The sequence below is a fragment of the Vespula vulgaris genome, chromosome 10, assembly GCF_905475345.1.
Source record: "Vespula vulgaris chromosome 10, iyVesVulg1.1, whole genome shotgun sequence".
Classification (NCBI taxonomy): domain Eukaryota; kingdom Metazoa; phylum Arthropoda; class Insecta; order Hymenoptera; family Vespidae; genus Vespula; species Vespula vulgaris.
Window position 1 is genome coordinate 199,383 of NC_066595.1, and position 15,443 is coordinate 214,825.

The following is a 15,443-nucleotide window of genomic DNA, read 5'->3' on the forward strand; positions in this document are numbered from 1 at the left end:
AAGGAATACGTAACGTACTCGCCGACGATAAGCACCGTTACCGATAATCGAATCGAACACGGAAATAATCAGCCAAACGTCTTTTTTCGCTCGGAGGACAAATGACGTAGAACGTTAGCCTGTCGCAAAGTTCGATCTGTGCGAAGCTCTTGTAAAATTTAAACCGAACGTTCCTTCCTTCTAACCAATTTGTCTAAGATCGTCGTTCCATTAGCCGGCTTAAAATAAATGCCATCTACGATCCTCGCAAATATAGATATCCGTCCTTACGAAGGAGGCTGGTACATACGAAAGGAGTCGAGTGACCCCCTTTCGACGTGGAAACTGCGTGACCCAGGCTCCGTTTTCTCGACTTGTCGTGTGATAAATTTAAGATCGATTTATGCAACGACTTGGTAACGAAGCGAATCGATAGGCTCGTTAATCATCGTCCAAGCTCGTACGGAGGATCCGATCGTAATCGGGGCACGAATTATTACGTCTCTTTCGAAGCTCGTAGCTCGAGCTCTCGTGCGAGAGGTTGCAGGATCGTAGCTCCTGGTCGTCCTTGGACGAGGTTGTGCGCGTGAAACTCTCTACGCTACGAAAATCAATGTTGAAGTTAGTAGGCCGTACTACGTCGAGCGAGGGAAGAGAGAAGGGAGAAAGAGGAGCATGGTAAAACGGGCGAAGGTGAAGGGCGAAGGTGCTAGGGAGTGATACGAATGTTCGGTAATCGGTTACGCGGATCGTCCTTGAACGTCGTCGTCGTCGTCGAGAAAAATCGATATACCGGAGAAGCTCGCGAAGACGATATCTCGCTTCGAACTCGTCCGATGAGTCGATCATCCTTCGAGATATTCGAAATTTCACGGAGAGACGCTATCCAAGTTCGACGATCTTGGGTCGATTCTCGTTCCACAGCGCACAAGCGAGACCTTCGAATCTCTTATCGTCCTCGAGCACGAGGACGTGCGTGTCCAAGAAACAGGACGCGCTTCTATCTCCCATTAATCGACTTTCGTTCAGCCACGATACGCGTTAGCATTTCCCTGTCGTCAGGGATGTCCCGTTATCGATAACGTTTAGCGCGATAACGCGCGGAACGCTTAAAGGAAAGTCGGAGAACCGCTTTCGGGAGCGATCTCGTATCGATTTCGATTTCTCCTTGAAATTTCTCTACGGGCGTGCTGCTGCGCGCGCCTTCTTAGAACGGGAGAAAAGAAGAGAAGAAGAGAGAGACGAAGAGAGAGAGAGAGAGAGAGAGAGAGAGAAACGTTCGGTATAGCAGTCCGTGCGTGAGCGTGTTCCGACGCGACAGCGCGCACAGCAGATAGGATCTCTCTGGTTGGTATGCGCCAGAGCGACCGATACGCGACACCCATACCGCGCGAGCAAACGAGCTGCAGGTTCCGTGACCCCGAAACCACGGATACGCTCTTGAGATATGCCACGAGGAAAACCTCTTAGGAGTTGCGAGCAAGATCGTCCTTCTTCCGTTAATTCGCAAGAGGAAAGGAGCGACGGACGGACCGGATATCTCGATCATCGCCGGAAGCGAAGAGTTTCGATCGCTTCTCTCCTACGTTCCTTGGCCGCTACTCACTTACGTTTCCGAAATGCGCGCGAAACAAGTTCCTTACCAGTTTCGACGATCTTCGGCGACGTTACGACGACGCGTGTCGTTGCTACCGCAACGTATCGGACGGGGCCGTACGATAAAAAAGCAGCTACACTTTAACGCATAATCTTACGCGGCAGGCTATGTCATTTTACGTTCGTTCCTCGAGCATTCCGTTTTATCGCATACTTCGATCTATAGTTATATAGAGACATAAAGTTTATGATCGAAAGTGGTCCGCCAACGAAAGTGGGTGTCGAGAGTTTCAAAGACGCCGATATTTCGCAAGACCGAGATCGTCTTTCGGAGATCTTTTCGAGGACGCGTTTTCGGCCTTTTAATCGATCGTAGGAACGAGGAAACGAGAAGAAAAATGCCGTAAAAAAGAAAGAATTTGACAAACCTTCTCGCGTCCGCGCTCGGAAATCGACTTATGCTCGTCGATGCGTGACGTCGCCGGTAGTACCGAGGGAGCACAAAAAATACCTCGAGTAGACAGGTTTTCAATGTTAATACCGAGTCGAAGTAACGCTAGATTAGAAAACTTTCTCGTCCTGTCTATTAACACGGCGACGTGGACGTGGAACGCGCGCGAGTCGTTTTTCCCCTAGAGTCGCCCGCTTGCGCGCGCGCTCGAGAAAGACAGAGATAGATGGAGGAAGAGAGAGAGAGAGAGAGAGAGAGAGAGAGGAAGAAAAAAAGTAAAATAATTTCCGACATTCGAATGCAAATTACGTATGATACGCGGTAGCAGGCTCACACGTGTTTCGACGTCGTATTTACGATATTCCGTAAGTGCTACCGCGTTTCGCGAAGATAACGATTCGATAAATTTCATCTCTCATCTTTCCTTTCGTGGACCGTACTTATCGATCTCGAAAGATCTTGCAAGAAAAAGAGGAGGAAGCGCGGTCTTTGGTCGCTTCGAGAAATTCGCTTGCACATCTCGAGGAGAATAATACGCCAGGACGAGGGAAGAGAGTGAGAGAGGACTCGTTCGTACACGCACGGCGTAGCGTGCAACGAGCAAGCGGTTGATTTAGTCGCATAGATCGAGCTCCGCATACCAAACGACTGTGACCGACTACGAGTGGATCGAGACACCGTTGGGCCTCAAGGCCGTCGGGCTCGTAAAGCCAATTCGTGCCTCTCCCTCGTGCTCGACCGACCAAACAAGCCTTATTTTCGAGAGAATCTAGAGAGAGAGAGAGAGAGAGAGAGGCGCGCGCGTGTACTTCGCACGCTCTTTCGTTGCAATTCGCCGAGATGGCACGTCGAGAACGAACGACCGTTGAAACGTCTCCCCGATACTAGCCCGCCGATCGGACGCGAATCATCGATAGCTCTACGTCTTACTTTCCTGCCAGAAACGCAAACCGTAGGACGCGTCCTTAACGCAACCCTGCTCCAATTCGATCTCGCTTTTACGAATACGCTTTGGGATATTGCTTTTGAACCGGGTCCGTGGAATAGCTAAATAAGTAGGAGAATTTGCGTTCTGGCGAGAGGCCAGGAGACGGTAGACGCGTCGAATTCTTTGAATCTCGATGTTTACCTCCTCGTCGACTTTTCGTACGTATCTATACGATGCGAGACGTAAACGGATCCATCGCGGAGATTTTTACCGACGAGGGCAAAGATCGAAGGTATAAAGAACGATGGAAGATCGTACGTTTAATTGACGTACCGCAAACTTTCACGGTAATTCTTATTCGCGAGGCACCGCAAGCGTTTCACTAAAAAAAACCTCGCGTCCGTCCATCGGTAGTAGACTATCGTAAATACCCAGGTATCGTTATTTAAAGATAGATGGAAGGAAAATCGCGCGTGCGCGACCGATAAATCGGTCGCTGTAAAGCCAAGTACGATTCTACGAAAGCTATCTGATCGTGAGCGCTCGGCCGCCAACGAGCTCCACGAGTAGCAACGACTAGCAACGAGTAGACGCGAAAGCGCGTGGGTGTGCGCGAAATGGAAAAACAAAAGGAAAAAAAACGTAATGCATGACAGAAAATCTGATAAAGAGACGGACGTCGCGGAGAGACTCGTGCGAAAGTAATTAACCCGATGGTCAACGCTAATCGTTCTTTAAAGCGCCGTACGACTCGATCGAGATAATAACCGCGAGTCACTTTCTTCTTTTATATAGAAGCGTGCGAGTGTGAAAATCCCGCCCATTCATTCGTATCGCGTAAGGATTCGTTGGCGGATTACTCGCGAACACCGATTCCGTGTCTTCGAAGGTCCAACGGCTTCGGCCTTCGAGAAACGGGCTTCGATCGATCGTTCCTATCATCGCGCCGAATATCAAAAGCATTCCGACGTTTCTTCTCCCTCTCCCCATCTCTCTCTCTCTCTCGACGCGTCTGTCCAAACTTGTCGGATCCGACGGAACGAACTGGATCGTCGCGAGAGTCGCTTGCGAGTAAAGCTCGTCGATGGCGAATATCAGTAAAATTGACGAAAAGTGGGCAAAGTGGGGAGAAGAAGGGAAGAAGGCAGAAGCCGAAGGACGGACGAGCGGAAGGAAAGTCGGTAGAGTCGACGGTTTCGGATTCCACCTGTTAAAAGGAACGCTCGATATCCGTAGGAGCTATCCCCTTTAACCGGCGGCCTTGTCCGCCCCCGTCTAACGCACACACGATCCCACACCAAGAGCGACTCGACGAGCGCACCCTTCCCGCGCTCTGGGTCGTCAACATACATCCAGTCGGTCGACTTCGCCCCGCTCTCCCCAGGCCGATATCTACCTGGGCGCCTACGCGCGCGGCTTCACCCCCTTCCCGCCGCCTTCCCAACGATGACGTCATACTGCGACGTCGTCGATGACGTCACCGTTCCGTGCCGCAGTTCCGTTCATCGATCACGCGCGCGCACACTCGACCACCCTCTCTCCCTCGCGATCGGAGAGGCTTCAGGGCCGGCGAAAGAGGCACCCTCTCGATCTCTGCTCGATTCAATGACGTTCGCACGTGCGGAAAACACCTGCTGCCTACGCATTTCCGAGCTTTTTACGCGTTCCGGGCGCAGGAGACGGTTCTTTCAATGAAACGCGCGGAAAGACGAAACGCCTCCGCGGGTACCAAGGGTCGCATACCAAGCGGAATAATCGTTCCAAAGCGATGCCTTTGGAGGAGCGTGGGACGGCGAGAGACCGAAGGAACGCTACGTTCTTTAATCCTTCGAGCGTGCGACGAGGCGCGATCGTTGCGCCGCGTCGTTACGCCGTTACGCCGACACTTTGCTCGATCGCTCGCTCGAGCGAGCGAAAACGATTTTAATGAGAACAGAGACGAGACCGTCGTTTCTTATCTTTCCTTTTTTCGATACTTTTCACGACGACGCTCGTACGCTTTTATCAGGGATGTACCGACCGAGCGAGTAATCCTTTGGGACCTGGAGCGTCGTCTCGGTCTGAAAATCACTCGTCGTCGTTCCACCGTCGACGCTGCGCGCACCTCGCCGACGACGGACCGATCTTTTCCGGATCCTGCAGGCGCGTCGTGCAAAGGAATCGGTATAGCTCTCCACGAGTTCGTCAAGCCTGGCGGATTATTGCGTTTAATCGATACGAGGCGGCTTACGTACGCTTACTTACGTCCGACAGCCTCCCTCGCCGCTGCCAGTACAAAAATAATTTCTGCTTATGCGCGCGCGAAAAGGATTTAAATGCTTCTCGCTCTTGCGAGGAGCAACCGCTTAATTTTGTTGCTTCTTTCGTCATTCTAGCGCGTTGCATAACGAGCATTTCCGCGCCGGTCATTCACCAATACGTTTTGCTGTTCGTGTTTCGTCACTTTGGTTACGAGGCGGTGCAAAAAACTTGAGAAGAAGCAAGCACGCGCACAATGCATTCTGCGAGCCGCGCGAATCTCTCTCTCTCTCTCTCTCTCATCGCTTTTAGCTCAGCCTCTCGCGTTTCCGTACAGCGATATCGCTCGAAATAACTTATTTTTGCGATTAGAGGCGAGAGTAATTAGCGATTGCTACGTAAATCGCGACGATTTCCGCCGAGGAGCACGCGATCCGATGGAAAGAGAGTCTCGCCGATTTTTTCAGAACGGTCGCGAGTCGGAAAATTTCATAGTTGGCGGTCATTCACCAAACACCACGACGGCACCGGAGTATTTACGTTTGAGGAGAAAACGCGCGCGCGATGCATCGTCATCGCTTTGCTTTGGCACGGGTAACGAAAATGTCTTTTTTCTCTCTTTCTTTCCCTCTTTCTCCTTTATCCGTCTGTCTCGGTCTCTTTGCTTTTTACCGTCTTCCTGCGTGCTCGTTAAATTTAGCCCACTGCCACGCCGACTATTACGCGAGCGAGTTGTTAGCGGCGTAACTTTATCGCCTTCTCTCTCTTCCGTTCTACCGCTCGTTCCTATTCTCGCCTTACGAAAGCCAACGGCGTAACGGTACTTCCGCGAAATATAGTCGAAACGAAATTGCAAGCGCCGGGAGCTTGGCTCAAGGTCGACACTGAAACCGCGAAATTCCTTTCGGCGGACATCGTCGTCGACTGGCGTCGGGTCGTATCGGTCGCACGAGTCGTTCCTCGCTTTATCCAGCTTATCGACTCATCCAACGATACGACAGAGTCCGCTCGTCGAAGAATGCGAGAGGCAATTCTTCTTTGGTTCGCGAGTCCGGTAGCAACGACGAGTCCGTTCAAACAGACGTTGTAGACATAAGAGGAAAAAGTTTCGCAAGGTGCATTACCACACTCGCGGAAGCTGCGGAACGGTGAAACGTATCGTTAAACATTCCTAGAGGAGCCGCTCGCGTCTTGCGAGAAACTCGCGAGAATTTTATCGACTTTGTGTCAAAAGGAGAAAGAAGGAGGATAAAAGTGGAAAGACGCGGTGGTCGCGCAAACGAGCCTGCGAACGGAACGTTTCTACGGATAAAGTCGCACGAGAGAAATTGCGCGCAACTTTGCTAACGATTAAGAGCGAGCCAATAACGCAAGAAAGCAAAAGGTGGAAGAGAAAGAGGAAGCGAGAATCGAGGAGGACGAGATCGGGAGCGCAAACGCCATCACCGATGGCGACGACGGTACGTGACGCCGAAAATAGCGTCGTCCTTGGCGGCACGCGTGACGTCGTAATGCCGTCGGTCGGTCGATGACGGACGGGGGCGGCGTTGTGACGTCAACGTTAATGCCTTCGTCGGTGGCGGTGTAGCGAGCGACGCCACCACCGTCGTCGCCGCGACGCCACCGACGCACCGAGCTTGCGCTCTGTCTTTCCCGAGCTTGCGCTCGATCCAACGGCCTCTCTCTCTCTCTCTCTCGCTCGCTCGCTCGCTTCCTAGCTTCGACTTTGAATGAAACGGCGGAGCGAAACCGATCCTACCGTTACTTTCCTCGTTCGGTATCCTCTTTCTTCTCCTTGTTCTCTTTCCTCCCGGCGCATGCAGTCTTATCGAAATGAATTTTTCAGTCGTAAGAACGACGTACTACGCTCTTCGAACCAAAAATAAATACGTCCGTTCGTACAACGGTGCTGTTTTCGAAGCGTAAGACCAAACGTCTTCGCGCGGAAGGAAACCGCGTCGTCTCGGAATCGACGTTTTCGTCAAAACTCGCACGGAATACGTTTTCGCGGTGAAATCTATTTCAGGTAAAACAAGGCCGCGCGTCACTCGCGAGTCGCGTTACACATTTTTATCCGCTTCGTAGGAATAAATCACGCGCGAAAGCTGCGAGCGTCGGTCGCTCGCGCTCCTCGCGCGTTGCGCCTTTTCTGTGACGGATCCTCTTTTCTCCCGCCAATACGGAAGCCGGTACGTTAACTTTCGTGTCGCCGAAAGCCATGCCAAAGAAAACGCTATGTTTTCTTCGTAAATCACGGATAACGAGGAGATAGGTATTCGTTAATCGCGAGTTAATGCGAAGGTTAAAAATAATAATCGGACGTTGCTATCGATCGCATCCGGGGAGTGCGAGGGTCGAGCGAGCAAAACCACGGGAAAAGGAGTTTTTAATGGCATTGTGCTCGTGACTCCTCCTCGTTCGTCTACCGACCCTTTCACTTCGATGGCACGCGCGAGTCGAGCGCGCAGCCGACGAATACCGGTGGTACGTACACGCGTAAAGTTTTCGTTTTTAAGTCGCACAAGGTGCGACCTTTCCTTAAGTAATTTCCATGTAACGGCACGTGCCTCTCTTTTCAGATTTTTCCCTCTTTCCTTTCCATTATCTCGCGATCCGTACGGCCGTACGATTCGTCGAAGCGAATCACGTCGAGTCTCGATTCGCGTACTCGATCTTTGTCATCGATCGACTACCGACCCTCTCGATAATCGCTGCGACGTATCGACTCCGATACATCGACTTCTAATTTTAAACTCGTTACGGCATAGATAGGTACAACCGCTTTGAAATTTCTAAATGGTATCGAAGTATCCAGCTTGTTCCTTGCACGAGCTAATCGATAAATCGATCGACAAAAATTTCACCGCCGTAGTCACGATAGCAACTTCTTGTAAATCGCTCCCAAAGACTATGTCCCGTGCCAGGTGAGAGTCCCGCTACGTCTGCGTTTCATATTTTATGAACGAGTCCCTCCGACGGAACGGTACTCGCGTAAGACCAGTCCCTTTCGCTTCTCTCTCTCTCTCTCTCTCCCCCCTTTTCAGCGAGGCACGTCGCGTCAGCCGTGCCTCGCATTTTCCTCTCTTTTCCTCGTTTACAAAGCGCGTGTTAGAGATCGCGTGTTCTCCCGAAAACAGAACTCCCGGCATGCGCTGCCGCAAAAACCGCAAGTTCGTCGAGAAGTCGTCGTGCTATCGGCGCGTTTCGCCAGCGGAGCCAGCCTTTCGCGGTCGAAAGAATTTCATTGATGGCAGCGAATGAATGATGCCGTCGCTATCGGGAACGTTTCCGCGTTACACTCGCGATAATTACCGGCGCATTCCTTCCTCGGTCTTATCTTTGCTCGAGGACGACCGACGGAGAAAAACCGAGTGGACGAGAAAGAGAAGAAATCAACGACGATCTTCGTCGTGAAAAAATCAATAGACGCGGATAGCCGGATGGCTATTATCGGAATGACGAAATTGCTTATCGGACGTTGTAGCCGACGTCGAAGTATCGGAAGGATGATTCATGCTCCCGATTGACATTCTGACGTTTTCGACCGATCTGTTCTCTTTTTTGTTTTTTCCTTTCGGAATAGCGCGTGAACCGACGATGTTTCGTCGTTAACTTTGAACGGTTCCATGCACGAGCATGGCCATTATAGCACAACGACGCCAAGGAGAATACGTGAAAAGTGTAAGAGCACGCGATCTCCTTCCTTCTCGATCGATCTCTCGCTCTTTCCACCTCGTGAAACTTTCTCCTCTTCTCTTTTGTGGCCTAGCCAGGCAGCCGCGGATCGCCCGCCTCGCACGTATATTTAGTTTGGCCAGCAAAACAATGCAATTGGCCTCTAGGAAGCGCGAATCGTTTCGTCTCTACTCTTTTCGGTGGCACTTTGCGCCGCGTAAACGCGCTTCTACGAACGTCGCCGTTGATCGCGTCGCTGGAGTATCGATTAAAATTCCGCGTGAAAAAGTCGCGCAATAATTACGAAAACGAGCGCGTCGAATTAGGCCAGATATTCTTGTTAAGGTTGCTCGTTGGCGTCTGAGAGAGAGGAGAAAGGACGGACGGTCGGCCGTTACGCTCTTCCTTGTGGCGTACGCAAGCGCACACATCTAATAAAGATATTTAATTTATGTACATAGACCGCGTCCGCTTATGGAGTTAGCCTTGACAAGTCAAGGGGCGAAGGATTCGTCGAGTAACTGCATCGTTCAGAGAGCGACTCACTCCCGGATGCAGAATGGTCTTCTGATCGAGACCGTTGCGTACGGTAAATCCGTAATGTTAACCTTCGATATGACAAATGGAAATACCTTTGTCGAAATATATCTTCGATCGTTTCGCGATCGAGTCCGATCGAACGAATTCTAGAGTCTGGCTTGCGTCTCGGACGAAGTAGTCAAGTGCGATGTAAAATCAGACGGGAGCTGCGTAAAGATGCGTCTCGTCGTAACAACGTCCGAGTCCGCTCGGCTTCCACTACTTACGCGTTACGTCGTCGGAGCAACGATATGCGAGCCAGAAGCGAGAAGGGAGATTCGTATTTATTCGTATTTATTCGACGCATAAAACATGAAATAAGACTTGGCGGGACAATGGAAGAAACAACGATCAACGACAAGAATGATCTCTCGAAAGCATGTTGAAGTAATTAATCCGCGCGTATACGAGGTCGCAGCGATCGGCGTAAGCCTTTCTCTCTCTCTTTCTCGGATCAAGATATCGTAATATCTTAGCGATCGTCCAGCCCACGCGATTGAAAGACAAAACGAGAAACGAGAAGCGAGTGAGAAAGAGAAAGACGGAGAGAAAGAACCTCGATCTATCGAGTATCGATGTGGCAGCGCCTACTTAACGGTGCTACGGTAAAAGCACGAGTGCGTTTAATGCACGGAAGTCATAAGCGTTGATTTACCATTGTCACGGCCGTTACTCTCTCGTCAGGGAAAAGGACAATCGTTTGGTTCGCGATTCGACATCGCCGGTGGCTCGCGACAATAATGCGGCAGAACCGGTGACCGCACCTGCACTCGCTGTAAGTAGTTATATTTGTAGTTTGTACTCTCTTCTTTCCTGCGGTCTCGTGCAGGCCAAGTATGTACGCGGAAAAGAAACGTCGCGCGCTCGGCCCACTGCCAGACTATATTTACCTTAACGTGCCGGTTACACCTGTAAAGACTAAACTTTCAACGTCGTCCTCGTCGTCTTAGTCGCAATCGTAGTCGTCGTCGCGGCGGATAGAAGACTGCTCGTAAAATGCTCGAGACGCGGAAGCTGCGAGATCGATCGATTTTTTTGCTATTTTCCCACCTATAATCGGATTCCCTTTCGTATACGGTAGGATGCTACGGAAACGAGATTCCATTCTTTCGCGCGGCACGCGAACAAATCGTAACTCGAGTAATATCGTTTCAGAATGTAATAAACGAACGGTAGCGTAACAGACTCGCGATGAATCGAACCTATCGAAGATGTCACGAGTGAAGTTGAGCGGAATTAAACGAGAACGCGTATCTATACCTATTAAAAGTCGTCGAAACTCTGACCATTTTTGAAAAAAAAAAATAATACGCGTTTTATAATTTATTCGAGGACTCGTTTCGTCGCGGGATAATCTCGTTACGTCTGATACTAATCGCATTTTACAAAATTACGCGCCGAGACATCTCGTCCTTGCCAATGAAGTTAGATTCGCGTAGCACCGAACAAAGCCGGAAATAAATCTCTTATCTGTTTCGCCTTTCAGCGAGGAACAAAATAAATCGCTAACGTTTTACGGTGTCTCTTTACCGTGAGCTTAATGGTAGAATATTACACTCGTTAATCGCGTTACCTTTCCAACGGACGTTGCGACGAAAGAACCCTTCTGTAAGGAGTAAAAAAAGCCTAAGGAACGGAACGAGAGAGATAGGCGTTGCGAATAAAAGGAAAGCTCGAAGAACGCGCGGCTCGTGTCCGGCCATCATCCGACCGATCGTTTCTTCGTTGGAGGACGATCGACGAGTTAAACGCGATTACCATCACCATCACCAGCCATCACCACCACCATAAGCGTAATCACCAGCGGCAACCATCAGCGACCATAGAAAATTCAATTTTTTTTATCTTTTTTATTTCTTTTTCTTTTCTTTTCTTTTTCTTTCTTTTTTTTTTTTTTTTTTTTAATTTAGTCGAGAAGCGCGCAGCAAGACGTCTCTCTCTGTTCGCGCTGGTTGCTGAAGACTTACACTTGTTCCAATGATCGTGGCGTTGGTGCGCGTGATGCTGCTCGAGGTTGCGATGATGGTCGTGATTGTTGTTGGTGTCCGCCGCGATGGTGACCTGTTGATGGTAAGGTACGCTCGTCGGCAAATGGATCGTCGTCGTGGTCGTGGTGGTCGTCGTCGTCGATCGTTCACGCTGCTCGCTTTCGACGCGATCGTGATCGACGACGACGTGGTGGCGGCCTATAGGCGCGGGACGTTGCTGAATCGTCGCTGCCGGTCCCCCACCGGTCGTTCCTTCGGTTCCTGCATCCTCGGTTACGGTACGCATCGCGCGTACGATCGCTCCTCTTTCATTCACCGATCGAATTCACCGGTCTCGCCGGAGGAGAAAACATCGATACGTATTCGTCTACGACTAGCTGCTCGACCTCATCCCGATCGCGCACGTTTGCACGCGCGTGCTTGGGTGCGCGTGCCGAGAAGCACGTGCGACCACGAGGCTCGCGAGATCCTGTTCGATTATTACGAAACACCCGCACGAACCCGACCGCGGAGGAGGTGGAGGAAGTTCGGCGTGCTTCTTCGAAAACTCGACGACTCGAAGAAACTAAGTTGCAGGAAAAAAAGAGAGAAAGGAAAAGTAACGTAGGGTTCGCGAAACTTTTCTCGTGGCAAAGATCGCGCGACTGAACGTCCCTTAAAGCGACGAGCATGCGCGTCGATCACGCTCAGGGATGGAGGGCGAAAGGTGGCTGGACGATGAACGGACGACAGGAAATAGTGTCGTACAAATCGAATTTAACAAACGATTTGTCTTCCGCTCGCTCTGTCTCTCTCTCTCTCTCTCTCTCTCTCTCTGTTATTTCGCTTTACGAACTGCAAAGAACGAACGAAGAAAAAGACGCGTGCCAGAGGGAACACTCGAGGGAGGAAAACACACGGACAACGAGCGCGCGCACGGACGCACACGATGAAACCATTGAAACGCGCCAAGAGAAACACAAAAAAGATCCTGTCTTTGGTTTCGTTAAAATTCAAACGAAATATACGGAGGGATAGCGTCGTTGGTTTTTCTTTCGAAACCGAAACGGGGTGTGTCGAAAGGGAAACGATTCTTTGCTCTTTTAACTACCACCGACCTGCGTGCGTCGTCGTAGCGCAAGATGAATCCTTCCAGACGATGTCGTTGGAGGTCAGCGCTCCACCGAGGAGCCCGAAGATCTCGGACCTGGGCACTCGCATGCAGCCACCCTTAAGTCCTCGCCTTTTATCGTTCCTCTCTCACAACGGACGACATTGTCACGCTCGTTTAATACTATTCGATTTTTGATTCCTCTTCTTTTCCTTTTCTATCGATCGCTTTGGCAAGAACAAGGATAAACGTTTCCCGCGATCTCGAGGTTCACGATCGATATCACCATCGACGAGTAAAGTCACGCTACGATACGGAAAAAACGAAAGCACGTTCTCGTTTCCTTATTTCTTCGAAGAAATCCTTATTCAGTAAGGAAGAGAACGCGCGTACGTCGTATGCAGAACGAGGAGAACGGCGACGCCGGTGCGCGTTTTCGAACGAGAGAAGAAAGAATGGTACACTCGCACGGCTGGCCGGCAGGCGCGTAACTGAGTCCGGATCGCGCGCGTTCCGCCGCTATATTAAAAGCGTAGCGCGTGTAGAGCGACGGCGGTGACGGTAGCGGAGGTGGTGCTGGTGCTGGTGGTGGTGGTGGTGGTGGTGGTGCTGGTGGTGGTGGTGGTGCTGGTGCTGGTAGTGGTGGTGGTGGTGCTGGTACGCTTCTGCCGTTATCGCCGCGATGGTGGTGGAAACAAGAACGGCACGCTACAGCCGACAACGACGACAAAGACGACGAGGAGAACGCATAGGTGGTAGTGACGAGGGTAGTGGGGGTGTCGGAGAACGGCGCTAACGGTGACGTCACTCTTCTCTCGCGGACGTCATAACCCGGGGCACACGCTGCCAACGGATCGATGGACCTGGCCTGGCGAGCGGGAGTCCTCATTGGCCCACGCGGACGATGATGCCGTTACGGTGACGTCAGCACGCCACCCACCGCCCGCAACCCCTCGCGTCGCGACCTAGTGCCGGCACGCGGCCCACCGACCGACCGACCGACCGATCGAGCCAGAGAAAGAGAGAGACGGTCCTATCTCCCCCCCACTCGCTCTCTCTCTCCCTCCCTCCCTCGCTCCTCCTCCTCCGCTCGCTTTGAGAATATTCTGGTCCTCTTCGACGTCCACTGGCGCGGGCATTTTCTTACCGACCACGGCTTTTGAATTATCGATGAAGCGATTATAAAGAGGCTATCGAAAGCCGCCTCCTCTCCTCGTCTCGTCACCCCTTGCCACTTCTCGCCCACCGAACTTTCGCACGTGATACACGTCTATCGACCCTTACGACGATTCATAATAAGGCGTGAACCTTTTTTTCTCTCTCAATTACACGTATCAGAATTTTATTGATAATACTTTAAGCGTGAAATAAATGAAACGCTTCCATGCGTGACATACGTACATACACATGCACACACATACGGATATGGATATATATATTTTGGACGGAAAGAAAAAAAGTATTTTGTACGAAAATTCGAAAATAGACGTGTCTGAAACGAAACGTCCCTTTTATCCCGATTTACTCGAAGCAATGACGACGTTCTAACGCTTCCTCGAGCAACGTAACGCCGATCGATCTTCCTGCTTGCGAGCGTGAAGCGGATTTATGCCGGCCGCATTGACTACGCCAGCGATGCCTCGAAAAACCGGAAACTGTCGTTTGTGCGTGGGAAGCCATCGGCGTGATAAAAGAGAATAAAAAAGAGATGGAGACCGAGAAGGAGAGAGAGAGAGAGAGAGAGGTGTTTCCGAGCGAATCGCGGGGGTGTCCATTCCACCGCCGATGCAACCTTCATTCATGCATCGGCCGACCTAAAGGCAATGCCGCGGGCCACCCCCTCTTTGGAAACACGATGCACGCGTAGCGGAGCGGAGGCGTAAGCGACCGCTCGACACGTTGCCCTAGTTTAAGCGACTCGTGCGGAGAGCTTGACGAAGATGGAAAGATCGCGAGAGAAAGAGAGAAAGACTTTGTTATGTCTACGACGATATCTAGCAGTATTCGAGTTACGTATTTAATGAAAACTAATAAAGCTACACGCGAGATACGATCGGAAACTAGGAAACTAGGAACGAAGAATCGATCATAAAACGAAACAAACGAACGATATGAATTAGAGAGTAAAATAAAAAAAATAAGACGAATGGTCGAGATCTGTGAAACCGAGAGCGAGTGGCCGTGCAAGAGAAGGCCAACAGAGATCTTTCCTCTCTCTCCGCGAGCTTCTGTTTCTTCTTCTTCTTCTTCTTCTCCTTCCGGTATAACGACGAAGATCGTTGCGAGAGAAGGAACGGAGGTCGAGCTGGCCGTCGGCTCTTTCCCCTACCATCGCGAACAGGTCCGCGGCCAGACGTTGTGCAAATGCGGTCCGGTTGCCGAGGCAGAAGAGTTCGCGCCGATTAAAAAGTGGTTTGCCTCGGGTCGTTCCACTGACACAGTAGTGAAAACGAAAGAGAGGGGGAAGAAGCTAAAGACCGAGGCCCTAGGAGAACTCGTGCTTTATGGAACGCGACGGCCGCGGCCGCGGCCGTGCGTGAGAGATCGGAGGATGCTACGATTTTCATTGGATTCTCGTCCGACTCGCGCGACACCTTTTCCTCTCTCTTTCCGATTTTCGATTTTACGCCGACCGCGCTGATCGCGATTAGAAAATTCTCAGGGGTCAACGGGAAGTCGATTATACGACCAGTTTTATAATACTCTGGCTAATCGATAGGCGATACCGTTATGAATATAGTGAGGATGAACTTATAACGACGAAAGGTCGTGAACATACTTATTAACGTCGGTGAATTAATTAATCGATAGAAGGAAAAATGGTCTTTAAAGACGAACGTAGCTATGTACCGTGAATCTGGAATGATCAATCACTGGCCTTTCGTTGATACGCCGGCCATGAAATCACGGGAGCATGAT

General features: G+C 50.9%; 1 protein-coding gene across 2 annotated transcripts in view; it reads right to left on the reverse strand.

Annotated features, from left to right (window-relative positions):
• LOC127066706 (probable nuclear hormone receptor HR38) overlaps positions 1 to 13,035 on the reverse strand; it is a 34,489-nt gene extending 21,454 nt beyond the window's left edge. Inside the window, exon 1 of one of the 2 annotated variants that reach the window (XM_051000746.1) lies at positions 12,532 to 13,035. In XM_051000746.1, coding sequence (XP_050856703.1) covers positions 12,532 to 12,634 — 103 coding nt within the window. In that variant the 5' untranslated portion in view covers positions 12,635 to 13,035. The other variant, XM_051000744.1, reaches the window with a different exon arrangement.
• Positions 13,036 to 15,443: the final 2,408 nt, after the last annotated feature.